Consider the following 27,684-nt stretch of genomic DNA (forward strand, 5'->3'; position numbering starts at 1 on the left):
TCACTGCTTTTCTACCAAGACAAAATGAATTCATTCTACAAAAAAACTGTCAGCTTATAATACAAACAATTCCCATATCACAATAGACTTTTCCTCTTAAAAACAGTAGTTGTGGCTGAGCGCAGTGGCTCACACCTGTAATCCCAGCACTGTGGGAGGCCGAGGTAGGCAGATCTCTTGAGGTCAGGAGTTTGGGACCAGCCTGGTCAACATGGTGAAACCCCGTCTCTACTAAAAATATAAAAAATTAGCCAGATGTGGTGGCGTGTGCCCGTGATCCCAACCTCTCGGCTGAGGCAGGAGAACTGCTTGAACCTGGGAGGTGGAGGTTGCAGTGAGCTGAGTTCACGCCACTGCATTCCAGCCTGGGCAAAAGAATGAGACTCTGTCTCAAAAAAGCAAATAAATAAAAATAAATAAAAACAGTTTTTAGGGGAAAGTATGTATTTGGTTATATAGGAAATATTTAACACATAATACTTTCCAAAGTTTCCTGGTAGCACAACACTGTGAATATACTTAATGCCACCAAACTGTACATTACAAATGTACAGTTAAGACGCCGGGCGCGGTAGCTCACGCCTGTAATCCCAGTACTTTGGGAGGCCGAGGCGGGTGGATCACGAGGTCAGGAGATTGAGACTATTCTGGCTAACATGGTTATACCCTGTCTCTACTAATAGCCGGGCATGGTGGTGGGCGCCTGTAGTCCCAGCTACTCAGGAGGCTGAGATAGGAGAATGGCATGAACCCGGGAAGCGGAGCTTGCAGTGAGCCGAGATCGCGTCACTGTACTCCAGCCTGGGCGACAGAGCGAGACTCCGTCTCAAAAAAATAAAAATAAATAAATAAATAAATAAATAAGGCCGGGCGCGGTGGCTCAAGCCTGTAATCCCAGCACTTTGGGAGGCCGAGATGGGCGGATCACGAGGTCAGAAGATCGAGACCATCCTGGCTAACACGGTGAAACCCCGTCTCTACTAAAACTACAAAAAAACTAGCCGGGCGAGGTGGCGGGCGCCTATAGTCCCAGCTACTCGGGAGGCTGAGGCAGGAGAATGGCATGAACCCGGGAGGCGGAGTTTGCAGTGAGCTGAGATCCGGCCACTGCACTCCAGCCTGGGCGACAGAGCAAGACTCCGTCTCAAAAAAAAAAATAAAAAATAAAAAATAAAAAAATAAATAAATAAATGGTTGGCCGGATGCAGTGGCTCACGCCTGTAATCCCAGCACTTTGGGAGGCCGAGGCGGGTGGATCACGAGGTCAGGAGATCGGAACTGTTCTGGCTAACAACACGGTTAAACCCCGTCTCTACTAAAAAATAGAAAAAATTAGCTGGGCCTTGTGGTGGGCACTTGTAGTCCTATCTACCTGGGAGACTGAGGCAGGAACCCAGGAGGCGGAGCTTGCAGTGAGCGGAGATCACGCCACTGCACTCCAACCTGGGTAACAGAGCAAGACTCCGTCTCAAAAAGATAGTCAATTTTGTGTGTATCTTACTGCAATTAAAAAAAAAAGGTTTCCTGGTCATTCTACCTCACTTGACTGGCTGGTCCCTTGCTAGTCCACATATGGAAGGAGGCATTCTATAGAAAGCACATACCTGCTGGCAAAGCTCCCTGGTAGGACACACAATCACTGCAATTGGTCCATCACCTGGTTCCAACTCCTTCTGGTCCATTATATGAATCAACATGGGCCATATGAAGGCTGCAGTTTTCCCACTACCTGTTTTGGCAATACCAATCATGTCTCTACCACTCAATGCCACAGGCACACCCTGGAGAAAAAGTAAAATATAACCACTCTAAAATTTCAATTCTAAAGGTGTACTGAAGCAAATCCTGGGGAAGGATAAATGACTACTAATGACATTTTTATATGCAATGGAACAAAACATATCCGGTGCTATGCATACTGGTTGTGAAAGAGAAATATCAATATCCAACATTCTCATTAACTTCTTAATTTATAGGAAATGACATCATTCTCATTATGTGGATATCAGCCACCACTTACAGAACTGAAACAACTCCATTTTGTTTAAAATACAGAAATGAAGGGCCGGGCGCGGGTGGCTCAAGCCTGTAATCCCAGCACTTTGGGAGGCCGAGATGGGCGGATCACGAGGTCAGGAGATCGAGACCATCCTGGCTAATACGGTGAAACCCCGTCTCTACTAAAAAAATACAAAAAAACTAGCCGGGCGAGGTGGCGGGCGCCTGTAGTCCCAGCTACTCGGGAGGCTGAGGCAGGAGAATGGCCTGAACCCGGGAGGCGGAGCTTGCAGTGAGCTGAGATCCGGCCATTGCACTCTAGCCTGGGCGACAGAGCAAGACTCTGTTTCAAAAAAAAAAAAATACAGAAATGAAAAATCAAGGCTGCACAGTGGCTCACATCTATAATCCCAGCACTTTGGGAGGCTCAGGAGCTCAAGACCAGCCTGGGCAACATGGTGAAACCCCATCTCTACTAAAATACAAAAAATTAGCCAGATGTGGTGGCATGCACCTGTAATCTCACCTACTCGGGAGGCTAAAGCAGGAAAATTGCTTGAACCTGGGAGGCAGAGGTTGCAGTAAGCCAAGATCACACCACTGCACTCCAGCCTGGACAACAGAGTGAGACTCCGTCTTCAAAAAAAAAAAAAAAAAACCAGAAAGATCGCAATTTATAATGAAGGATTGCTAAAATTTTTAAAAATTTTCTCCCCTTGAGAAGGTACAGACTATCTCATTCATATACAGAAAATGATAATTTTCTTCATAAGAATAAATAAGTCCCATATATAAATGGGAAAAAGAAGCTAAAACTTTCAGTAATGCATGAGAATTTTCAAGTGATGGACAAAGGAATTCTAGTCATTGACAGCACTAAACTTGTCCATATACAAACCTTTATGGTTACGTTTAGGCCTAATAAATTATTTTCTTCATATCATATTTTCAAGATATGTATCAGATACAAGAGAATATTTGCCAGCCATTTAGTGACTTCTTAGAGTAATAAATACCTCTATCCTTATCAATAAGGTTCTACACTAAACACTGTTTTACTACTGTGATTTGTTTTTAAACTAATATAGTCACAAAAGATTATCCTACTTTATTTTTCTTTCATTATGTTTTACGTACCTGACACTGTATTGGAGTGGGCTGTGTGTATTCAGATTTCCGAATCTGGTGCATAAGTTGTTCGTCAAACCCAAAATGAGCAAAACTACTTCCTGGTCTAGGAGGTGCAGCACCAGAGACCTAGAGATAGAGACAACTCCCCAGAATGACTTGTACTTCAACATTAACAGCATTTGAAGTTCAACAATACTTACCTGGATCTAGCATTTTAGCTGGAGTATGAAGTGAAAATACAAGTCTGTAAGCCAAAATCATACGATGAAAAGGCAAAACCTCAAATGGTAACAAATATAAACCCCATATTAAAAACTCCATGACAAATATTCCCAAGATAATTGTCATACAATTTTAAATGATTAACTAAAAATGTATTAAATCAAAATTAATTTTCTCATAACAAACAAAATGGAAAAAAACCTGTTCAATGAATTGGGAAGTCATTACTGTTCTTTCTTTTGCCATTTTGCATAAGCATTAACCAGAGGGTAGAAAAAAATTAACGTATCTTACTCTTGAAATGAAAATTCCAAGTTGGCTCCAAATAAGACAACTCTACATATGCTGGCTACAAAGACATAATCTACTGCCTCCATTTTCAGTTGTGCCTGATGAATTAACGTCTCCCTTAGTGACTGATGGTCTAGCCACTGTCCAGCCCTGTTCAAACTGTACCCAGGTGAAGAATGGGGCTTATAATCTCCATTGTGTCCCCCAAAGTGGTAACCTTTCAACGCTCCTCTGGTGATGCTGACATTTCCAATCAGGATTTCACTTAAATTTTTTTTTTTTTTTTTTGAGACGGAGTCTCGCTCTGCCGCCCAGGCTGGAGTACAGTGGCCGGATCTCGGCTCACTGCAAGCTCCACCTCCCGGGTTCACACCATTCTCCTGCCTCAGCCTCCCGAGTAGCTGGGACTACAGGCGCCCGCCACCTCGCCCGGCTAGGTTTTTGTATTTTTTAGTAGAGATGGGGGTTTCACTGTGTTAGCCAGGATGGTCTTGATCTCCTGACCTCGTGATCCGCCCATCTCGGCCTCCCAAAGTGCTGGGATTACAGGCTTGAGCCACCGCGCCCGGCCTCACTTAAAAATTTTTAAGTGAAAAAAAAGTTAAAGGTTTTACTTAAAAATTTTCTTGGGTCATTGGGGAGGTGAGTACCTCTTGGAAAACAGACAAGTGTACACACACCAAATACACACCCCTCCTGGAAAACAGGAGTTTAAACATCGTGTAGCAACTGATAAGGTGCACACAGGCAAGGAAGTTGTCTATATTAAGAGTAGATAGCATAGCATATTCTTTCTGTGTGCTTCATTTACCATCTATCAGCACCTTAAACCAATGTAGCCAATGTGCAGCTCAAAACTTCTGGTAGGCAGTTTAAACCATTCTGAAATTAGTACATGCACATTTTTAAAAGGTATTAATTTATTCTAATTTTTAAAATAAAGCACATTATATGTAATTTGACAGACAAGTTTATATTAATTTCAAAATATTCTAAGATATCATATGTTAACATCCATTAATTTTGTTTCCTCTTCCTTTAGATGGGGACTCCCACCCTTCATCACTAGCCCATCCAGCACAGAACATACAAAATTCACTGAAATGTGAAAGAAGAAAATGATCCTATCCTAAAACAGCATCTAGAAGACTAAAACAATCAAATTAAGAGATGTGAACAGAAGGACATAATAAGTATTCTGGCAATGACAGTTCAGAGATCACTAGAAAAGAAATTCAAGGTTATTAGTTTAGATAACCAATAATACTACTAAATCTGGACTAATTAACATTAATATAAGAATACTGAGCTTAATGATTGTCTTACCCGAAGATTGAGCTTATGTCGGAGATCTATTAACTGCTGTGGAGTGAGGTTGGTTATCTCTTCATGCTCATTGTAAAAGTTTTTTTCAAATGGTGGATAGTCAATCTGCAGGTCCAATTATTCAAAGTTAGTCTAGAATTCAAGAGTCAATTCTGTAAGTTTGACTTTAATGCAAAATAATCTTTTCCAAATAACACACAAGTAAAGCCATTCCAGCTAGAGAAAGCAAAAAAATTAATTTATTCTCAACTTAGATCCTAAAAAGTACAGCTAATTTGTTTTCTGTTCCTATTTTCAATATAAACACCAACCTACTTCTTTTTTTTGGTTGACACACAGTCTCACTCTGTCACCCAGCCTGTAGTGCAGTGGTGCAATCCTGGCTCACTGCAGCCTCCACCTCCCAGGTTCAAACAATTCTCATGCCACCTCAGCCTCCCAAGTAGCTGGAATTACAGGCATGAGCCATTGTGCCTGGCCTAACACCAACCTACTTCCTAAAGAGACTCTTAAGGAAACCTCGAATTTGAACAAGCTTGAAGCAGACTAAGGAATCTCTATAATGCCAAAGACCTCAGAGGACAGAGAAGATATTTCACCGTATAACATTTAAATATGTTTTAAATTAAGCTGTTTAACCTAGCTCTAAGCATTTAAAAACATTCCTAATATTTCTTTTGGAGATAGTTCTGCTTTTAGAGGGAGTTCTATTCTATTTAAAAACATGGAGTTGTTTGTAACTTTTAAAAAATGTATGGCCAAGCATTTCCAATTCCAGAGAGAGTAGCAGTCACTTTTATTATTATTTTCATAGCTTACTGTACTAGGTATACAAAACATAAGCACATCACCACCTATCAATTTGGCTAAATTATTTTTTATAAAAAAATTTTTTTTTTCAGTGACAGGGTCTTGCTATGTTGCCCAGGCTAGACTCCTGGGCTCCAGTGATTCTCCTGCCTCAGCCTCTCCAGTAGCTGGGACTCCAAGCATGCGCCACCATGCCTGGCTCTTAAACTTCTTTTTTAAGAAAAATATAAGCACTCTATAGGCAGTTAGAAAAAAAAACCATAATTCTGGATACATAAAAAAAATTGGCAAGAAGAGTGACACTGTCTTGTATTTTCACAAATCTCTTTATTAATGTTTAACTTAAATAGCTCATACAATATTCAAATTGTTGCAATAGCTTGGTTTTATTTAAGCCTATAAGAAAATCTGGCCTCCAGGCCAGGAGCAGTGGCTCATACCCATTATCCCAGCACTTTGGGAGACTGAGGCAGATGGGTCACTTGAGGTCAGGAGTTCAAGACCAGCCTGGCCAACATGGTGAAAGCCCGTCTCTACCAAAAATACAAAAATTAGCCGGGCATAGTGGCACACGCCTGTAGTCCCAGCTACTCAGGAGGCTGAGGCAGGAGAATTCCTTGAACCTGGGAGGAGGAGGAAGTTGCAGTGAGCCAAGGTCGCGTCACCGCACTCCAGCCTGGGTGACAGAGCAGGACTCCATCTCAAAGAAAGAAAAGAAAAAATACGTAGTTGAAAAAGGGAGGAGAGTATTTTAGCAGCCTTTTCAGATACTTTTTTTTTTTTTTTGAGATGGAGTCTCCTCTGTCGCTCAGGCTGGAGTGCAGTGGCACGACCTCAGCTCACAGCAACCTCCTCCTCCAAGATTTAAGTGATTCCCCTGCCTCAGCCTCCCGAGTAGCTGGGATTACTGATGCCTGCCACCAATCCCAAAGACGGGGTTTCACCATGTTGGCCAGGCTGGTCTCGAACTCCTGCCCTCAAGTGATCTGCCCACCTTGGCCTCCCAAAGTGCTGGAATTATTATAGGCATGAGCCACTGCATCCAGCCCTTTTCAGATACTTTTTATTTTACACTAAAACTTGACAAGTGGTCATTTCCTAAAAGTTATTTTCGTTGTGTAATCAGAAACCATATTACTGAAGTTTTTACACTCTGTAAGATTATAATCTATTTGTCTATCATGTATTTTGAGTTGAGCTTTCATTCATGCTTGACTTTGTAATGTCATATGTAGATCATTTGGAAAATATTGGTTTGCTGAGGTTATATACAGATCATCCAAATGTTAACACATTTCATTATATTAAAAATCAGTTATTAATATCACCATCAATTTTGTCACAACTTTAAGTACTGAAAAGCTATCAAGCCTACTGTGGTAGATATAAGTTTTCCAAATTCTAAGTTTTGCTTGAAAGCTTGACTTTTTTTTTTTTTTTTTTGAGATTGAGTTTTGCTTTTATTGCCCAGGATGGAGTGCAATGGCATGATTTCAGCTCACTGCAACCTCTGCCTCCTGGATTCAAGTGACTCTCCTGACTCAGCCTCCCGAGTAGCTGGGATTACAGGCATGTGCCACCATACCCAGCTAATTTTGTATTTTTAGTAGAGACAGGGTTTCTCCATGGTGGTCAGGCTGATCTTGAACTGCTGAACTCAGGTGATCCACCCGCCTCGGCCTCCCAAGTGCTGGGATTACAGGCGTGAGCCACCGCACCCGGCCTGAATTTTGTTATTAAAAAACAAAATTTAGATGGAGTTTCACCAAGTTGCCCAGCTTCTCTCAAATTCCTGAGCTCAAGCGATCTACGCGCCTCAGCCTCCCAAAGTGTTGAAATTTAGGCGTGAGCTTCTGGCCGAAAGCGTGAATGTCTATCATTGGTAATAAACACTTTCAATTGTTTTCCTTGAAGTGTCATTGATTTTGTCCAGTGAAAGTGGTGTTCTATGAAAAAAAGTAGCTAGTTCACCTTATAACTCAAACACATTAAGTGCTTTTCCTTGAAATGGCTATCATATTTTGGTACGCAACAGAAATGCTTTATGCGTACTTCCCATTTTATCACACAGAATAAAAAGACATGTAGATCTAGGGTCACGATTTTAATAATTTTTACTGTTTCATAAGGGCATTCTTGAGTGAAACTGGTTTTGTTTTGTTTTTTTTTTTAACTGCAATGGTCTGAGAACGGAGAACGTGCCTACTAGAACAGTTTGGTGCCCCTGGCTTGATTCATGCTAAGGCATCAGCAGTTTTACTTATCACTGCTTTTACACCAACAATGCAAATGTTGATGCAGTAACAAAGGAAAATAATCTTGGTATAATGAAAAGTGTTTGGACTCTGTAGGCTCCCTGAAACGGGTTCTTGGTCCACACTGAGAACCACTGCTCTAGATCTAGAATCATTAGTATATGTGAGATCTCGGCAGATATTTAACCTGGATGAAACACTGATATTTTTTCAAGTGGGTATACTGATGTCCTCATTCCTTAAGGATCCTGTAATTACTGGTTCCACTTTGAAGAAATAGCCTCTTATCTGCCCCAGATCTGGGACCAACAGTAAATATTTATAGCAATTAAAAAAACAAATGTGGCCGGGCACAGTGGCTCACATCTGTAATCCCAGCACTTTAAAAGGCCAAGGTGGGTGGATCACTTGAGGTAAGGAGTTTGAGACTAGCCTGGTCAACATGGTAAAACCCCATCTCTACTAAAAATTAACCTGGGAAGCGGAGACTGCCGTGAGCCAAGACTGAGCCACTGCACTCCACCCTGGGTAACACAGCAAGACTCCGTCTGGAAAAAAAATAAACAAAAAAATGCATGCATGCCAGGTGCAGCGGCATGCACCTATAGTCCCAGCTACTCAGGAGGCTGAAGTGAAAGGATTGCTTGAGTTCAGGAGTTTGGGGCCAGTCTGGGCAATATAGCAACAACAACAACAACAACAACAAAAAAGAGTAAACACAGGCCCCAAGCATTCCCAGTTTGAAAGAAAGATGTCACGGCCAGGTGTGGTGGCTCACGCCTATAATCCCAGCACTTTGGGAGGCCGAGGCAGGGGAATCACCTGAGGTCAGGAGTTCAAGACCAGCTTGGCCAACATGGTGAAACCCCGTCTCTACCAAAAATATTTTTAAAAAATTAGCCAGGCATGGTAGTGGGCACCTGTAATCCCAGTTACTCGGGAGGCTGAGGCAGGCAGAACTGCTTGAACCCAGGAGGCAGTGTTGCAGTGAGCTGAGATCGTGCCACTGCACTCCAGCCTGGGTGACAGGGAAGGGAACAGAACGGAGGGAGGGAGGGAGGGAGGAAGGGAGGGAAGAAGGAAAGAAGGGAAGGAAGGAAGGGAGGGAGGAAGGGAAGGAAGGAAGGAAGGAAAGAAGGAAGGAAGGAAGTTAGGAGGAAAGGGAAGAGAAGGGAGGAAGGAAAGAAAGGAAGGAAAGGAAGGAAAGGGAAGGGGAGAAAGAAAGAGAAAGAAAAAGAGAGAGAGAGAGAGAAAGATGGTAAGTATTGGTTCTGGAAAACAAGTACAATTACTTGAAAAAAAATGTTTTAATTCTAAAGTCAAATGTAAGTGATTTGGCTATACTTTTGAACAAGATAGGCTATAAAGCCTCATGGAATTTGTGGCTCAACCAGTAGAGATGACAAGATGCATACGCTCATGATGTAAGAGTATTCCAGTACTGGGAAAATCTAAATGTTAAAGCTGAAGTAAAGTATCAGCTTGAAACAAGAGTAAAATTCAGCAAGAAATACCATACCTCTGAATGATCAATGGGGGGAAGAGGATCAATTATTTTTTTGGTAGGTGCAATTGGATTTCCGTCACTATCATATTCTAGATTGTCTTCCTCTTCCTCCTGAACCATACCAGCAGTTGGGTTTTCTGCCATGTATCGAAAATAAGCTTCCTGCAGGAAAGCACAAGAACATAATCACACCCAAGTACAATTGAGAATGTTTCTGCTCCTGTAATTAGCGCACACAGTGTACCAGACGACTGCACAGTTAAAATACCTACCAAGTAAGGCAAGACCCTTACTAGCAATGATTCCTTTAATAATAGCAATATTTAGAAGAACAATCAGAAGAAATGAATTAAACAGTTAGTACTACTAAATGTTGCAACTTGTTTAATAGAAGACTTACAAATCTGTCTGTTCCACAGCCTTCCTGGAGTGGGGTGTCTACCAACCCTGCCCAGAGCCGTAGAACACATGCTGTGGCTTTAACAATCCAAGTTTGGAAGTTAACACTAATTAGAAAGGTCACAAACCTGGAAAGGGCTACCACTCACTCTGATTCTCATCACTCCGCAACTGAACAATGGGGAAAAAAAAGACTAATGGACAGTCATTAACATTCCAGCTTGAAATACAAGAACCACAAACAGGACTCTAAGAGGTAGAGGTTAGATGTTACCAGAGGCCATCCATAGATCCCACACTACTCTACTACTTGATTTATCAGAATAAACATTAATTTTGGATTTAAAAAGAAGCAAGCTGAATAAAGCTCGTATCTGCTTTGGATGTCATAGTTGATCAAAAATTCCATCTTCAATATGGGGGAAAGCCATGTGAATCTATGTATTACCAATTGGTCACACAGGTACAAGAGGAGCAAATCAAATGACATTCCTTGCTGAATGTCAGGAATGGCCATTTTGAGTGAAGGCAAGCTCTAGCTTGTCCTCAGTATAGACTTTGTGGATAAAAATAAAAGATAGAAATACTGCATAGGAACTCACTTGGTCATCTTCCTCTTCAATGTCATCTCGAATACCCCTGGAAAAACAAGCGGAGAAACAAACTTCCCTGCAAATGTTCCACATACCCAGCTCCATTCTTACAGCAGATTAGTGTTGAATTCCACACAGCACAGGAACTCTCAACACTAACAATAACAAAGCAGCAATGAGCACACTGTAAACTATCCACCCATTATATATATATATGTGTAGCTTCACTCTATAATCTGCAGTTTGCATTTCTTTTAAATGGGATGATACGATACCCCTAGAAACAGCAGTTACCAACAAGAATATCAGACGTAAAAACCTTCTGAAGACAGATAGCAAATGGTCCTAGTTTTGTGAATCCATACAACAAACAATGTGGTTGTGCAAAGCATTTCAGACTAAAAAGAAAAAAAATATATTGGATTTGGCATATACTAGAAAGAAGGTCCCAACCTTCTTATTGTCCCCAAAATTTCTAGCTCTAGGGTAAATGGTTTTCAGACAAAAGCAGTTACCTTAGGGATGGGGACAGAGAGAAAACTACATTAACTCCTTTATGAGTTTGGGAATAAAACTCTTATTAAACAGCTCACACGGAGAAGGGGATCATCACCACTTACTGTATCTCTCAGGAGCTATAGAGAAAATATGGTTGCTCCGTTCCCACAACCATCTGTTTCTAATCAGACTTTCTACCTAACCTAGAGCACTTGCTATTCCTAAGGCAACCAGCAAGCAACACCACCAGTGTAGGGCAGGTGGAAGGGGATACGACATACAGTGAATACCAAAACCACAGCTAAATTTTCATACGGAACAGAAACCCTGGTAAGGGACTGAAGCACGGACGGCCAAGCACGGCGAGAAAAAAGTCCAACCATGCCTGGCAGAAAAAGCCTTAGGAGTTTACTCATCAAGGCAAAGAGTAGACTTCTCTTTCCCAGAAAATAAAGTACTTCAAGTTCTGACTACGGCTGCTACAGCACAATGTCACTCCCTAAATAAAATTAGGTATTATTACAGCCCTCCTTATACACAGGTTTTTATACTGTGAATATTATTTTTCCATCTGTGTTGGTTGAAAAAAATCCCCATGAGTGGACTCATGCAGTCAAATCTGTGTTGTTCAAAGGTTCAACTGTACGTAGTTTTCATGATACAGCTGTCATTACTTCTCATAATCAACCATATAGGCATTAACCTATTTTATATTAATTACGAGACAAACTCAGAACAATGAGCCCAAATTTTAGTAATTATGCTCCCCTAAACTCTACTATAATTCATTCCTTGTGTTTACTAAACAACTATTTATAGTCAAAGACCAAATACTATTCTACCAAACTGAATGCTTTTCAATTATTCCAAATGCAAAGACTGTTACCATCTCTATTCTTAAAAAAGTATTCAAGATACAGGAATAACTTCAAGTAAAGTACACAAGTGTACTTCAGTATTTTTTGTCTATAAACTTTGGGGGAATAGGCTTTGCAATACTTTAGCGGTTTTCATGTAACCTTTGTGAAGGAGAAGAAAACAACTTACTTTACGTTTTTTCTTTCCTTGTCCTTTTCTTCAAGCCTCTTCATGTCTCTAGCTGCCTGATCCTAATAAAACAAAAGGCTGTATAGAATGACATCAACTAAAAACACTGAAAGAAACAATTTTTAGATTGGAACAAGTGCCATAATAACTTCAGCTATGTGTTTGACAAGTGCATTTTGATGCCATCAAATTGCATTTTGACAGTTATTTTTCAAAGAGAAATAACTAAATGCTCTGTAAACTTGGCTGTATATGGACTACACAATTTTTATCTGTAATAATGTGCCACACATGGAAAAATGAACAAAAGTGCTTGCTTCACAAATACATAACCTTTAGTTGCTTTAAGCTAATGATAAAATTATAGATGTAAAGTGCTTTCAATTCAGGCAGATAAGCCTTCCTCAAAGTGTAGCTTAAAACCACAAACATCTGACTCTGGAAAGGTGGCTCTCAATCTGGGACAATTTTGCCCCTCAGCAACATCTGGCAATGTCTGGAGACATTTTTAATTTTGGGGGTGGTACAGCTGATGGTACTGGTTTGTAGAGGCCAAGGATGGCTACTAAACATTCAACAATACACAGGACAGCCCCACAACAAATAATTATCCAGCGCCAAATGACAACAGTCTCAAGGCTGAAAATTTTGCTCTACACCTACTAAATCAGAATCCTTGGGGCTGGAGTGAGTGAGTTACATGTGGGTAGTTTTTACATTTTTCACAGGCAATTCTTTTTTTTTTTTTGAGATGGAGTTTCGCTCTCGTTGCCCAGGCTGAAGTGCAATGGCACCATCTTGGCTCACAGCAACCTCCTCCTCCCAGGTTCAAGCGATTCTCCTGCCTCAGCCTCCTGAGTAGCTGGGATTACAGGCATGCACTACCACGCCCGGCTAATTTTGTATCTTTGGTAGAGATGGGGTTTCTCCATGTTGGTCAGGATGGTCTCGAACTCCTGACCCCAGGTGATCCACCCGCTTTGCCTCCCAAAGTGCTGGGATTACAGGCGTGAGCCACCGTGTCCGGCCTAGGCGATTTTTATATACCGCAAATTGATGATCACTGATCAAAATTAATCGTTTGTATTATACATTTGAAAATCACGGTCAGAAGAATTAAATGATTTTTCTCACATTCTACGCAACTTTTCCTCACTATAAAAGCACCATGAGTTTTTCTGGCAATCTCAGATTTTTTAAAATGCCACTATACATACTGTGGCATGATCAGGTGTTCTATCAAACCAAATGTTCCTGATGAAGAGAAATTGTTTTAAAGAGAAGCACTGCATACAAACAATCTACTTTTCAGAGGACTGAACCAGCTATAAGATATATTTAAGACTATAAACTGAAGATGACATAAGCAATGTAACATAAGAAACAGGTCACCAACAGTGGAAGAACATATTGTTTAAGCCTACATAAATCCTTTTTCAGAACACTGGCTAAAAATAAATTTTCATCTAGTTCAAGCACTAGAAAAGTTAATACTTTCTATAAAATTTGACATCTGGGCTGGGTGCAGCGGCTCACGCCCGTAATCCCACCAACTTGGGAGGCCAAGGCGGGCAGATCACCTGAGGTCGGGAGTTCGAGAGCAGCCTGACCAACATGGAGAAACCCCGTCTCTACCAAAAATACAAAATTAGCCGGGTATGGTGGTACATGTCTGTAATCCCAGCTACTCAGGAAGCTGAAGCAGGAGAATCGCTTGAACCCAGGAGGCGGAAGGTGTGGTGAGCTGAGATTGTGCCATTGCACTCTAGCCTGGGCAACAAGGGCGAAGCTCCATCCCCCAAAAAACCAAAAACAAACAAACAAACAAAAATGCCAAGCAAAATAATTTAGCCCATTCTTGGATACTCTCACTCAGAAAGGGCTATGCCAGTTTGTACTACCATAAATCTACATTTAAACCTGGAAAATCAAGAGCTAATTTTTTTTTTTAATTCATCACTAGAGATCCCTCAAGAAATAATCAGCCCAGATTCTCTGGGAAACGTAGCCCATTAGGAAATGTTCGTATCTCAGAAGATGAAGAAGAAAACAACGCATACAACACATCTCAAAGATGACAATTCATTTACTGCCTTTACGCCTAGGGTAAATCACTTAAGTTTTTTGTTTTTTGTTTTGAGATTGAGTCTCACTCTGTTGCCCAAGCTGGAGTGCAGTGGCGTGATCTCGGCTCACTGCAACCTCCGCCTCCCGGGTTCACCCTCCCGAGTAGCTGGGACTACAGGCACATGCCACCACACCCGGCTAATTTTTTTTATTTTTAGTAGAGATGGAGTTTCACCATGTTAGCCAGGATGGTCTCCATCTACTGACCTCAATTCACTTAACATATTAACTAAATACCTACTATGCTGCAAGACATATATATGCCCTGAATAGTCTGGGTGTTTGGTAAGTATCCCGTATAGTTTGGTAAGTGGCAGAAATATACAATACTGTAAGAACTCAGATACAGAATGATACTGCATAAGGAATATGGTGTTTGGAGGTGAACTTTGGCTCTGCCACCTATTAGGTGTATATTCTTCAGTAAGTAACTTAAGTTGTTGTAAATCAGATGGGAAATTCAAAGACCAAACTGGAAATAAATAAGTAGCCATATTCTTCTACAGAAATGTACTCTAATTTTTCTTATATTACCCTGAGTCTTTTGTTTTCTGATATCTGACAGAGAACTAAGTTCAGAAACATAATTCTCCACCCTAAGAAAAATTACAATACAGAGGCTGGGCACAGACCCACACCTACAATTCCAGCACTTTGAGAGGCCAAGGTTGAAGGATTGCCTGAGGCTTGGAGTTTGAGACCAGCCCAGGAAAAAACATTTTCTAAAAATTAGCCGAATGTGGTGGCGTGCACCTGTAGTTCCAGCTACTCAGGAGGCTGAAGCGGGAGGACTGCTTGAGCCTAGGAATTTGAGGTTACAGTGAACTGTTATGGTGCCACTGCACTCTGGCTTGGGCAAGAGATGCTGTCTCAAAAGAAAAGAAAAATTACAGTGCAAGACAAATGACAAATGGTTCTATAAACAGTGGCCTCAACGTTAAGAAGAAAACAGGGATTGATGTAACTATGGTGAGCAAGGAAAAGCATGACTTGTCTAATGTAGGCAGCCATTTGCTCAGCAATAGCCTCTTTCTGCCACACAAAAACACAGGCTTAGTATACTGCCAGATCTTCCATTGTTCAACAGTCTGAACTATTAGACAAAATCCCGATACTAAAAATGTTGGCTCACATTTTAAAAAAGCAATGTCTAGGCCAAACAAAAACACAATAATCTTGGATTATTTCTTTCCCTGCTTCCTTGGAGGAGAGGTGTATTCTGGCTGAGGACAAGTAACTAAGGAATCTGAAAGGATTTTATTTCATAACCAATTAAGTGACAGTTTTTCTTTTCTTTTCTTTTTTTTTTTTTTTTTGAGATGGAGTCTCACTCTATTGCCAGGCTGGAGTGCAATGGTGCCATCTCAGCTCACTATAACCTCTGCCTCCCAGGTTCAAGTGATTCTCCTGTCTCAGCCTCCCAAGTAGCAGGGATTACAGGTGTGCACCACCATGCCTAGCTAATTTTTTTTGTATTTTTAGTAGAGATGGGGTTTCACCATGTTGGCCAGGCTGGTCTCAAACTCCTGATCCACTCACCTTGGCCTCCCAAAGTGCTGGGATTACAAACGTGAGCCACCATGCCTGGCCAATTTTTTTTTCTTTCCTTTTTTTACAGACAGGGTCTCACTATGCTGCCCAACCTCAAGCGATTTTCCCACCTTGGCCCCGCAAAATGCCAGGGGTTACAGGTGTGAGCTATGGCACATAGTCTAAAGTGATAGTTTTTGGTTTCATTTTGTTCTTGAGACAGGGTCTCACCTTGTCATCCAGGCTGAGTAGTGGCAAGATCATGGCTCACTACAACCTCAGCCTCCCAAACAGCTGAGACTACAGCAGCATGCCACCAAACCTGGCTGAATTTTATTTTTTGTAGAGACAGGCACTTGCTATGCTGCCTAGGCTGGTTTTGAACTTCTGAACTCAAGGGACTCCCGAAATGCTGGGGTTATAGGTATGAGCCACCATGTCCAGTCATCTAAAGTGACAGTTTTTAAGTAAGGAGAATACTATGAAAAGAAACATATTTTGGTCTAATTAACCTGTAGCTGTATACTACCTAATAAGACAGCAGAAAGACTAAAGCAGGGAGAAAATTTACAAGGATGTAAAGTAGGATGGCTACAGTGGCAACAGAAAGGAAAGAACAGATGCAAGAGCTATTATAAAGATTGACAGATTTTGGCAAATGAGAAGAGGAAAGGCAGCATGATGTATGGGAAAGAGCTAGACCTTCAGGACTACTAAGCAAGAGAAATTAGATTTGAGTTCCAGGTCTGCCACATTAAGTACCAATATGATTTGGGGCAAATGATTTGAATTATCTTAGGGTTCAGTTTTATTATCAGTTAAAAATTTTTATTTATATATACATTTTTCTGCCTATTTCCCACAATTATTTTGAGGATTAAATTAAATAATAAACATTCCTGATAATCTGCTAAAAAAATGAAGAGGCAGTGGTGAAGGAAGAAATTAAAGCCAGTTTTAAGCTAAGGTGACTATGTGACCATTAATGTCATTCATAGAAATAAGAGAATGACTTGTTGAGGAGGAAAAGATGATTGAGTTTAAGGTACCAGTGGGACACATGTAAAAAAGTCCAATACAATTCTGGAAAAGCAGGACCAAAATCAAAGAGAAAGATGGGACTCAAAATGTAAATTATGCACAGAAAAGTTTTAAAAGTAAATGAGGTCACCGAGGAATATATAAAGAATGAAGATAGTAAATCAATATAGAGAGCTGTAAAGTGACCTCTGTATGTGAAAAATTGGAGGAGGACGGCAAGAAGGATCACAAATAACCGTCAGATGGATATTTAATGATTTGTTTTTTTGGGTGCAACAATAACATGGTGGTTGCAATTTTTGAGAGTATTCTCAGAGAAATACTGATGGATAAAATTATATGTCTGAGATTTTAAAATAATCCAAAACAGAATTGGATTTGGCACAGTGGCTTATGCCTATGGTCCAAGCGCTTTGGGAGGCTGAGGCTAGAGGATCACTTGAGGTTAGAAGTTCAAAACCAATCTGGGTAACAAAGCAAGACCTTACCTCTATAAAAACTTTAAAAATTAGCTGGGTATGTTGGTGCACACCTGTAAACTCAGCAATTCAGGAGGCTGAGGCAGGAGGACCATTTGAGGTCAGGAGTGTGAGGCTGCAGTAAGCCATGATCATACCACTACACTCTAGCCAGCCCACATCAGAGCAAGACTTTGTCTCAAAAAATAAAAAAGAAAAAAGAAAGAAAAGAAAAGAAAGAATCGGTGGTGGGAGAGATTAGATAACACAAAAGTGGCCAAAAGTTGTTAACTAATAAAGTTTGTTGAAGGTACATGAAGGTTCATTTTATTATTCTATCTTTGTGTTTAAATTTTTCCACAATAAAAAGTAAATAATAATAAAACAAAAACAAACCGAAAGAAAAAAGTCAGAAAGATGAAAAAGAAAAGTAACACAAAATCACAAAAGCCTAGTGAGAAGGGTTTCAAGGAGGTGGTCATGAGGTTAAATTTCTACAGGGAGGTCATGGATGTTGATAAAGAAATAACATTTAAAACTACAGAACAGAATTTACAATTTTGGCAAGTTCCTTAAGTTTAATTACCTTACATAAATATGTACTTAACAAATGCTAGATTGAATGAGATGTTAATTTCATTCAAAAATATGCTAAGATTATTAAAATAAAACACATACACACATACACATCTAGAGCTACCATGTTCATGGGTTAAGTTCAAATTTCTAGCCACCAACCATTGCAAAAGTACTACAGGGCAAGTGGAAGTAGATATATGCAACTATCGACTACTGGAGCAAAATTCTCAAAAAAAAAAAAAAAAAAAAAAAAGACAAGAAAACAAATTTTGAGTAAGATTTGAAGTACTACGTTAGCTTGATCTATTTCTAACTGCTAAATATTTTAATGAAACATGCTGATACTTGCCTCCACTTCAGCCATGAATGCCTCCAAGGGATCATCATCACTGTCAGAATCTACTGGCTTGGAATGGAATTGCTGGCGAGTTGGTGAGTTTTCAGCAGGAATGTAAGGTAAATCAACATTGCTAGAGTCTTCTTCCTCATCTTCAAAATAGCTGAGAATCAGAATGCAAACTGGTAAAGTGAATGTTTACTTTGGTGTCAGTAAATCTTTCATTTAACAAAATTTTTATTATAGTATATCTTACTATTAGGAGATTTAAAGTAGATCAAATTAAAGACCTCCAAGGCTTTGGCTAATGACCTAATTAAGTACTACTTAATACATGCAAAATTTCAATATTACAAAAAAGTAATCACAAGAGATTCTCCATTTCAATAGTATATGGTCAAATCATACTCCCAGTTCTGTTAAAACGGAAGAGTTTTCAGTACAAACTTACTGATCATTGTTAGATAAATATAACAAATATTAAAGAGCTGTGCTATGGGAAAAAAGAAAACTTTTTTTTTTTTTTTTTTTGAGATGGAGTTTTGCTTGTCACCCACGCTGGAGTGCAATGGCATAATCTCGGCTCCCTGCACCCTCCACCTTCTGGGTTCAAGTGATTCTCCTGCCTCGCCCTCCCTAGTAGCTGGGATCACAGGCACCTGCCATCATGCCTGGCTAATTTTTGTATTTTTACTAGAGACAGGGGTTTCACCATGTTGGCCAGGCTGGTCTTGAACCCCTTACATGATCTGCTCGCCTCAGCCTCCAAAGTGCTGAGATTACAGGCGAGAGCCACCGCGCACAGCCAAAAGGAAACTTAATGAAACATTAGAAATTCAGTTTATTCTTTACAACCCTTAATAAAAACTTGAGATATTCTTTTAAAGACCAAAAACCTCAGAAATTCTGGGCTATTTTCTGGGGACCAACAGAAAACTTCCAGAATTGAAAATAAATGCTCAGGCCAGGTGTGGTGGCTCACACTTCTAATCCCAGCACTTTGGGAGGCCAAGACAGGTGGATTACTTGACGTCAGGAGTTTGAGACCAACCTGGCCAACATGGTGAAACCCTGTGTCTACTACAAATACAAAATTAGCCAGGCATGGTGGCACATGCCTGTAATCCCAGCTACTTGGGAGGCTGAGGCAGGAGAACTGCTTGAACCCAGGAGGTGGGGGTTGTAGTGAGCTGAGATTGTGCCACGGCACTCCAGCCTGGGCGACAGAGCAAGACTCTGTCTCAAAAAACAAGGAAAAAAAAGAAAATACATGCTCAATCCAAAATAATTTACGATACTACTCAAGTATTCAGAAAGGACATTTTTAAAGGCTGCATAAGGTATCACTTTCTCTTTAACAAACATTCCAGAAAAGGATGTCAATACAGCTCTTTATAAACTAAACCACTGTTTAGACTTTATCTCAAAATCAAATAGTAATATAACCAAATATTAGTTTAAATAAATAACTGCAGTTTAAAAAGTTAAAGCATTTCAAGTCTTCCTAGGAATTATTTTAAAAACTTAAACTGTTATGCCACACACACACACACACACACACACACACACACACAAATGTAATACTATGACTATATGTAACAATAATATAGACTAATATACTTTTTTGTTTTTGAGACAGCCTCGCCCTATCACCCAGGCTGCATTTGCAGCAGTGTGATCTCTGCACTCACTGCAACCTCCGCCATTCAGGTTCAAGCAATTCTCTTGCCTCGGCCTCCCAAGTAGCTGGCATTACAGGTGCACGCCACCACACCCAGTTAATTTTTGTGGTCTTTTTGTTTTTGAGATGGAGTCTTGCTCCATCGCCCAGGCTGGAGTGCAGTGGCATGATCTCAACTCACACTGCAGCCTCTGCCTCCTGGGTTCCAGTGATTCTCCTGCCTCGGCCTCCCAAGTAGCTGGGATTATATGCACGGCCACCACGCCCAGGTAATTTTTGTATTTTTAGTAGAGATGGGGTTTCGCCATGTTGGCCAGGCTGGTCTCAAATTCCTGACCTCAGGCAATCTGCCTGCCTCGGCCTTCTAAAGTGCTGGGATTACAGGCGTGAGCTACCATGCCTGAACCAATTTTTGTATTTTTAGTAGAGACGGGGTTTCACTATGTTGCCCAGGCTGGTCTCAAACTTCTGACCTCAAGTGATAGACCCACCTCGGCCTCCCAAAGTGCCGGGATTACAGACGTGAGCCACTGTGCCTCGTCTAAAATATATAGTATATATGTTTATGCAAACTCCTTTATATAGTAACTGTTATGTACACTAATGTAGCAATAGCATATTCACACTATATACTATACAACGTAATATATATGCATCAATATATAGCATACACATATACACATATTACTCATGCATATTCATTCATATAGTAGGTTTTTGGTTGGTTGTTTTCTTAGAGACAGTCTCACACTGTCATACAGGCTGATGTGCAGTGATGCAAACATAGCTATCTGCAGCCTCAGACTCCTAGGCTCAAGTGGTCTTTCCACCTCAGTCCCCTGTATATAGTGTGTTCTATTTAACTAATGAAAAAGTAGTCTGAACTGGTTAACTACTGTTTAGAATAATTTCTGACTTTGCTAAAAGTTAAACACTACTTGTCCATTTGACTCCTAAATAACATGTCAGCTTTCTAAAATACTGCTGTGTACTTTCAAAATATTGACCAGATGCAGTGGCTCACACCTGTAATCCCAGCACTTTGGGAGGCCGAGGCGGGCAGATCACCTGAGGTCGAGAGTTTGAAACCAGCCTGGCCAACACAGAGAATCCCCGTCTCTACTAAAAATACAAAATTAGCCAGGCATGGTAGCGCATGTCTGTAATTCTAGCTACTAAGGAGGCTGAGGCAGAAGAATCGCTTGAATCCAGGAGGCAGAGGTTGCAGTGAGCTGAGGATCACGCCATTGCACTCCAGCCTGGGCTCTATCTCAAACAACAACAACAACAAAAAATTAAACTCCAGTCTTTTAGAAGCTTTTTATTCCAATTAAAATCTGCTGAGTGCAGTGGCTCGTGCCTATAATCCCAGCACTTTGGGAGGCCAAGGTGGGAGGATCACTTGAGCCCAGGAGTTTCAGACCAGACTGGGCAATAAAGCAAGACCGTCTCTACAAAAGAATAAAAAATTGGCCAGGTGTGGTGGCTCAGGCCTTTAATTCCAGCACTCTGGGAGGCTGAGGTGGGTGGATCACCTGAGGTCAGGAGTTCGAGACCAGCCTGGCCAACCTGGTGAAACCCCACTTACACTAAAAATACAAAAATCAGCTGGGTGTGGTGGCAGGCAGCTGTAATCCCAGCTACATGGGAGGCTGAGGCAGGAGAATCACTTGAACCTGGGAGGTGGAGGTTGCAGCGAGCCGAGATCGCGCCGCTGCACTCCAGCCTGGGTGACACAACGAGACTACATCTCGAAAAAGGAAAAAAAAAAAGAAAAATAAAAAAAGAATCAGGGTGTGGTGGCATGTGCCTATGGTCTCAGCGACTCAGGAGGCTGAGGTGGGAGAACTGCTTAACTGCTTTAGCCTGGGAGGTCGAGACTACAGTGAGCCTTGATCACACCACTCCACTCCAGCCTGGGTGACAGAGACCCTATCTCAAAAAAACAAACAAACAAACCAAAAAAACCCTGAAGCAGTGAAGCAGTGTCAGAATCAGCTTGGAAATAATAGCAACAAGAGATTTCTTCAGATTCAGCAAAGAGAGATATTTTGTATAGAAATTAGAACTCAACCCCTCAAATCCCAGCCTTTTCTAACCACATTATTATATCAGCAAGTTAAAAATGGTAATTGGTAAAAAGTATTTACCAATTATGAGAACTACGGGAAAAACGTGAGTAGATTTTTCTACCACTATCAGATGTTTCAACATAATAGTTTTAAAGACTTAGATGTAGCCCGGGCCCGGGGGCTCATGCCTGTAATCCCAGCAGTTTGGGAGGCTGAGGTGGGTGGATCACGAGGTCAGGAGATCGAGACCTTCGTGGCTAACACGGTGATGAAGCAAACTTGTATTTCCATCAATTCTGACAACTGCCTATGTTTACTAAACAATTTATATGGTGTCAGTAAAAGACTGCAGTAAAGAACACCAGACCAGGCACAGTAGCTCATGCGGCGCAGTAGCTCATGCATGTAATCCCAGCACTTTGGGAGGCCAAGGCAGGCAGTTCACCGGAGGTCAGGAGTTAAGAGACCAGTCTGGCCAACATGCTGAAACCCCGTCTCTACTAATAATACAAAACTTAGCCTGGCATGGTAGTGCATACCTGTAATCCCACCTACTCAGGAGGCTGAGGCTGGAGAATCACTTGAACTCGGGAGGTGGAGGTTGCAGTGAGCCGAGATTGCACCATTACACTCCAGCCTAGGTGACAAGAACAAAACTCTGCCTCCAAAAAAAAACAAGAGAGAGACCACCAAAAACCACATGAATTATATAAAACTCTCCAGCCATAATTATGTTTCAATGCCTTTTTTTTTTGGAAACAGAGTCTTGTTCTGTCACCTAGGTTGGAGTCCAATGGCGCCATCTTGGCTCAATGCAACCTGTGCCTCCCGGGTTCAAGCGATTCTCCTGCCTCAGCCTCCTCCTGAGTAGATGGGATTACAGGCATGCACCACCATGCCTGGCTAATGTTTTGTATTTTTAGCAGAGACAGGGTTTTACCATATTGGCCAGGCTGTTCTTGAACTCCTGACGTCAGATGATCCACCCATCTCATCCTCCCAGAGTGCTGGGATTACAGGTGCGAGCCACCGTGCCTGGCCTGTTTCAATGGCTTCTAATACCACATTGAGCAAGAGCCCAGTAGGACATAACACCGAATGAGTAAAGGTATAAGTAACCTCACAGATATTACATTCCTTACAAATGAGTAAACCCGATAATTTAACTTATTAGGAACCATGGAATTCAGCAAGACACATAACTTAAGAAGTCATTATTATTTGAGAAACAAAGTTTCTTTGCCTCAATTTCTGCTGATAGAATGAATATCTCAAAGCCCAAACTTTGCTACACTACCAGAATTACCACTTACGCATTTTCTTCATCAAAGTTGGCCCGCTTAGATCCAATTTTGTAGAAAGAAGGAAGCTGTGGTGGAGCTGACTTTCCAAATCCAGAAGAAGAGCTGGTTGCCCCAAAGGCACTGTGGGACTGCTGTGGGAGTTTGGGTTCCTCCTTTTTCCCAGCACTGATGGCGAAACCTCCAAAGCCAAATCCTCGCTTAGTGCCAGGACCACCTTTATTCCAGTTCATGGTGCCAATGACTGACCTGTTAGGTATAAGATACACAAATATAAATTTAACTTTAAAAAGTGTATAGCCCCAAGGGCCAGGCGCAGTGGGTCACGCCTGTAATCCCAGCACTTTGGGAGGCCAAGGCAGGCAGATCATGAGGTCAGGAGTTGGAGACCAGCCTGGACAATATGGTGAAACCCCTTCTCTACTAAAAATACAAAAAATGGCCAGGCGTGGTGGCACACGCCTGTGGTCCCAGCTACTTGGGAGGCAGAGGCAGAAGAATCACTTGAATCCGAGAAGTGGAGGTTGCAGTGAGTTGAGATCGCTCCACTGCACTGCAGCACGGGCGACAGAGCGAGACTCTGTCTCAAAAAAAAGAAAAGAAAAGAAAAGGAAAAAAAAAAGTGTATAGCCCCACTGAGTTGTATGTCTCTTCCAACCTCCACCTAAAATTTTATTTTAAACTTTAGCTTCTCAATTAAAACTATAACATTGTAGTCAGGAGAGTGGCCCAGGCCAGTAATGCCAACTACTTGGGAGGCTTAGGCAGGAGGACTACTTGAACCCAGGAGTTCCAGATTACACTGAGCTATGATCACGCCACTGCACTCAAGCCTGGGTGACAGAAAGAGACTGTCTCTTTTTATACTAAGAAAGGAAAGAAAAGAAAAGAAAACAAAACAAAACAAAAAGAAAAGAAAATCCCATCCATCTCATTAAGAGATTCATTTCCAGCCCAGCTATTCAGGAAGCTGAGGCAGGGAAACTGCTTGAGCCCAGGAGTTCAAGGTTATAGTGTGCTATGATCCTGCCTGTGAATAGCCACTATATTCCAGCCTGGGCAACACAGTGAAATCCTGTCTCTTAAAAAAACAAAAACAACCAAAACCACAAACGTTGACATTGTATTTCAGATACACACCATGCTAGCCTCAACAAATGATTATATTTTCTAAAACACTGAAGGAATTGTTTTAATTTTATTGGGGACTCAATGTAAACCGGAATGCAGTATTTAATATCATCCCCTCTAAAAGGATTTTCCTGCTAATTAACATCTTATTAAGCTGACAAAAATACTCATAAAAAAATATTTTGGGGAATCTGATATGTGCTAGGTCATTGGAGATATAAAAAGACTGAATATCTTCATCCTTATACGAAAGACTGAGGTGCTATCAGCCAAGACTCCCCAAAAACTAGAGGTTATCCTCTGGTAATGACATCTGGAAGAATCAAAGAATCAAAACTTAAAAGATCAGTTATTTGTAGACGGTATCTACGTATTCACGCCTGAAGGAAAGGTACTATGAACCATGTATTTATTGAACAAATGCCCAATAGAAACACTATCCAGGAAGAAACTATGATTCACTGACATGTTGCCTGAAGTATTCAGTTAGCCTGTGGTTAGGAATTACAAAGAAATTTCTTCTGTATTGATAAAATCATTTTACAAACAATACCTTACATTAGTCTTGGCTCCAAAAACCTTTTTTTTTTTTTTTTTTTTTTTTTTTTTAAAAGGAACAGGGTCTTGTGATGTTGCCCAGGCTGGTCTCAAACTCCTAGCCTCAAGACCCCCTCTTGCCTCTGCCTCCCTAAGTGCTGGGATTACAAGCATGAGCCACTGTACCTGGCCCAAAAAACATTTTTTTTTTTTGTTTTTTGAGACAGTCTCAATCTGTCGCCCAGACTGGAGTGCAGTGGCCCGATCTCGGCTCACTGCAACCTCTGTCTCCTGGGTTCTAGTGATTCTCATGCCTCAGCCTCCTGGGTAGCTGGGATTACAAGTGTGCACCACCACGTCCAGGTAATATTTTATATTTTTAGTAGAGATGGGGTTTCGCTATGCTGGCCAGGCTGGTCTGGAACTCCTCACCTCAAGTGATCTACCCGCCTCAGCCTCCCCAAGTGCTGGGATTACAGGAATGAGTCCCTTCACCCGGCCCCCAAAAACCCTTTTTAATGACACAATTTACCTAAGTTTTACAGAAAAGTAGAAAGCAAAAAATAACAAAATTTAAAATTACCTGAAATTTCCTCTCCCAGATACGTAGTTTTGTTGTTTTTTGCTACTTCTATGCATATGTGTGTACACACACACACAAATTAAAAATTGAAACCATACTATACACACTATTTTAGTTACTGATTTCTTCACCTAATGATATACTGTGATATTGTTTAATGTCAATAGATATCTATTTCTTCACTACTTTACAGTGTAATACTAATAACACAATGTTACAAAACACATCATTATAGCTACATCTTTGTGCATACCTTCAATTATTTCCTTAGGAACAAGTTTTAAAATGCAATTGCTCAAAGGAAAATGCATTCTGAGTTTAAAAAAAAATTTTTTTTGCGACAAGTTCTTGCTGTCACCCAGGATGCAGTACAGTGGTCTGATTGCAGCTCACTGCAGCCATGAACTCCTGGGCTCAAGGGATCCTCCCACCTCAGCCTCCTGACTAGCTGGGACTACAACATGAGCCACCATGCCTGGGTTTTTATTTTAATTTTTTGTGGTCTCACTATGTTGCCTAGGCTGGTCTCAAAATCCTGGCCTGAAGCAGTCCTCCTACCTCAGTCTCCCAAAGTGCTAAAATTAACAGACATGACCCATTTTAATTACTATTTACATTTATGAAAAAGTATCCATTACACATTGAGTAAAATAAGGGCATAAAACAAGGTGGGTAGTATGATTTAATTTATGTAAAAACCATGAGTTACGTACACAGAGATAGCTGATAGGCTGTTTATCACAATGTTTAACAGCAGTTATTTGATTTTTATTTTGTTTACCATTAGTAAGAAAAATTAAAATGTTTAATTTTAATTTCCACTAGCTTTAAAGCCAGGGTGGAAAAAAATTCCAAAAGCTGTTTATTATAGTAACATTGTCAAAGAGATCAGAAACACACTGTTCTATGCCCTTGTCTATATATACTTTACAGGTTTTGTTCAACTGCTATTATACACAGCACTTAGTTGTTTGCTTAGTATTAAGGTGTTTTTTTGGTTTGTTTTTTGGGAGACAGAGTTTCACTCTGTCACCCAGGCTGGAGTGTAGGGGTACAATCTTGGTTCACTGCAAACTCTGCCTCTTTGGTTCAAGTGATTCTCTTGTCTCAGCCTCCCGAGTAGCTGGGATTACAGGCGTGTGCCACCAGGCTCAGCTAATTTTTTGTATTTTTAGCAGAGATGGGGTTTCGTTCTGTTAGCCAGGATGGTCTTGAACTCCTGAACTCAATCAATCCATCCACCTTGACCTCCCAAAGTGCTGGGATTACAGGCATGAGCCACAGTGCCCAGCCTGTTTAGTATTAAACTTGAATTACACCACGTCAATCTCCACTTATACCCTTAACTCCAGATAGAAACTGTCTTTACTCATTTTGGACCTCCTTCTCTAACAGTGAGAATGACTAAGGTACTAGTTTATTTGAAGTTCATCTCCTGCTCTCTTTAGGAATCCCGTAAGGGGATTCCTTCAATCAGGGAATCAACATAATTCCGGTGCGATGAACTTTAGTAAGAATCTTTACAAGCAAGGACATTTTAGCATCTGACATTTTTAAACTAATCTATAAGCCTATCTTTTCAAGAGCTGTTCCCAAGCAACAAAAATGATGGGTTCAATTTTAATCTCATTTTTCCTAGTGTATACAATGTATAACAAGGAGCTAATGAGCCATAAGGATAAGAAAGCAGACAAAGAAAGGATAGTGTAAAGACATTTTACATTCAGGTGGATTTTAACAATCACACAATCTCCTAGCCGGAAAACTTTCAATGGTTTACTGAAAGGTTGCTGAGAAGGTCACACAGTATACGAAGTGCTAGGCATTCATACATGAAAGATACAGTCCCTGTTCTCAAGGAGTAGACAGTGTAGCCTGAGGCAGCTGAAAACAACATCATGCGTTCTAATAGACGTACTATACAGAGTGCATTCACTGGTGGTCCATGAGTGGGAGCAAAGGCATAGAAGTGTTCTGAGAGATGACAAGTTAAATTTTGAAATCTCAAGAGGCATTAGATCAAAGCAGCATTAAAGAAGGGCATTTTAGATGGAAGGATCTGTTACGTGCTACGACAGAGAACAGGAAATAGTTCAGTGCAGCTAGAGTTGAGTAGGACATTTGGGAAATTTGCAGGACACATGTTCAGAAAGACAGGCAGGGCCAAGATGAACAGCTTAGAAGGCTATGCTAACAACGTACCATACAAAACTGTATTCTACCAGCTACA

General features: G+C 40.9%; 1 protein-coding gene across 1 annotated transcript in view; it reads right to left on the reverse strand.

The window, feature by feature from the left end:
• The window catches only part of DDX42 (DEAD-box helicase 42), a 47,461-nt gene that overhangs the window by 11,086 nt on the left and 8,691 nt on the right, over positions 1–27,684 (reverse strand). Inside the window, exons 2-9 of the mRNA XM_037993595.2 lie at positions 23,216–23,452; positions 18,162–18,312; positions 12,078–12,139; positions 10,542–10,578; positions 9,553–9,702; positions 4,969–5,073; positions 3,136–3,255; positions 1,605–1,781 (exon numbers count right to left, since the gene is read on the reverse strand). Coding sequence (XP_037849523.1) covers positions 1,605–1,781; positions 3,136–3,255; positions 4,969–5,073; positions 9,553–9,702; positions 10,542–10,578; positions 12,078–12,139; positions 18,162–18,312; positions 23,216–23,436 — 1,023 coding nt within the window. The 5' untranslated portion in view covers positions 23,437–23,452. The remainder of the gene's footprint in view (positions 1–1,604; positions 1,782–3,135; positions 3,256–4,968; positions 5,074–9,552; positions 9,703–10,541; positions 10,579–12,077; positions 12,140–18,161; positions 18,313–23,215; positions 23,453–27,684) is intronic.

This window comes from Chlorocebus sabaeus, chromosome 16 (genome assembly GCF_047675955.1).
Source record: "Chlorocebus sabaeus isolate Y175 chromosome 16, mChlSab1.0.hap1, whole genome shotgun sequence".
NCBI classification, from domain to species: Eukaryota; Metazoa; Chordata; class Mammalia; order Primates; family Cercopithecidae; genus Chlorocebus; species Chlorocebus sabaeus.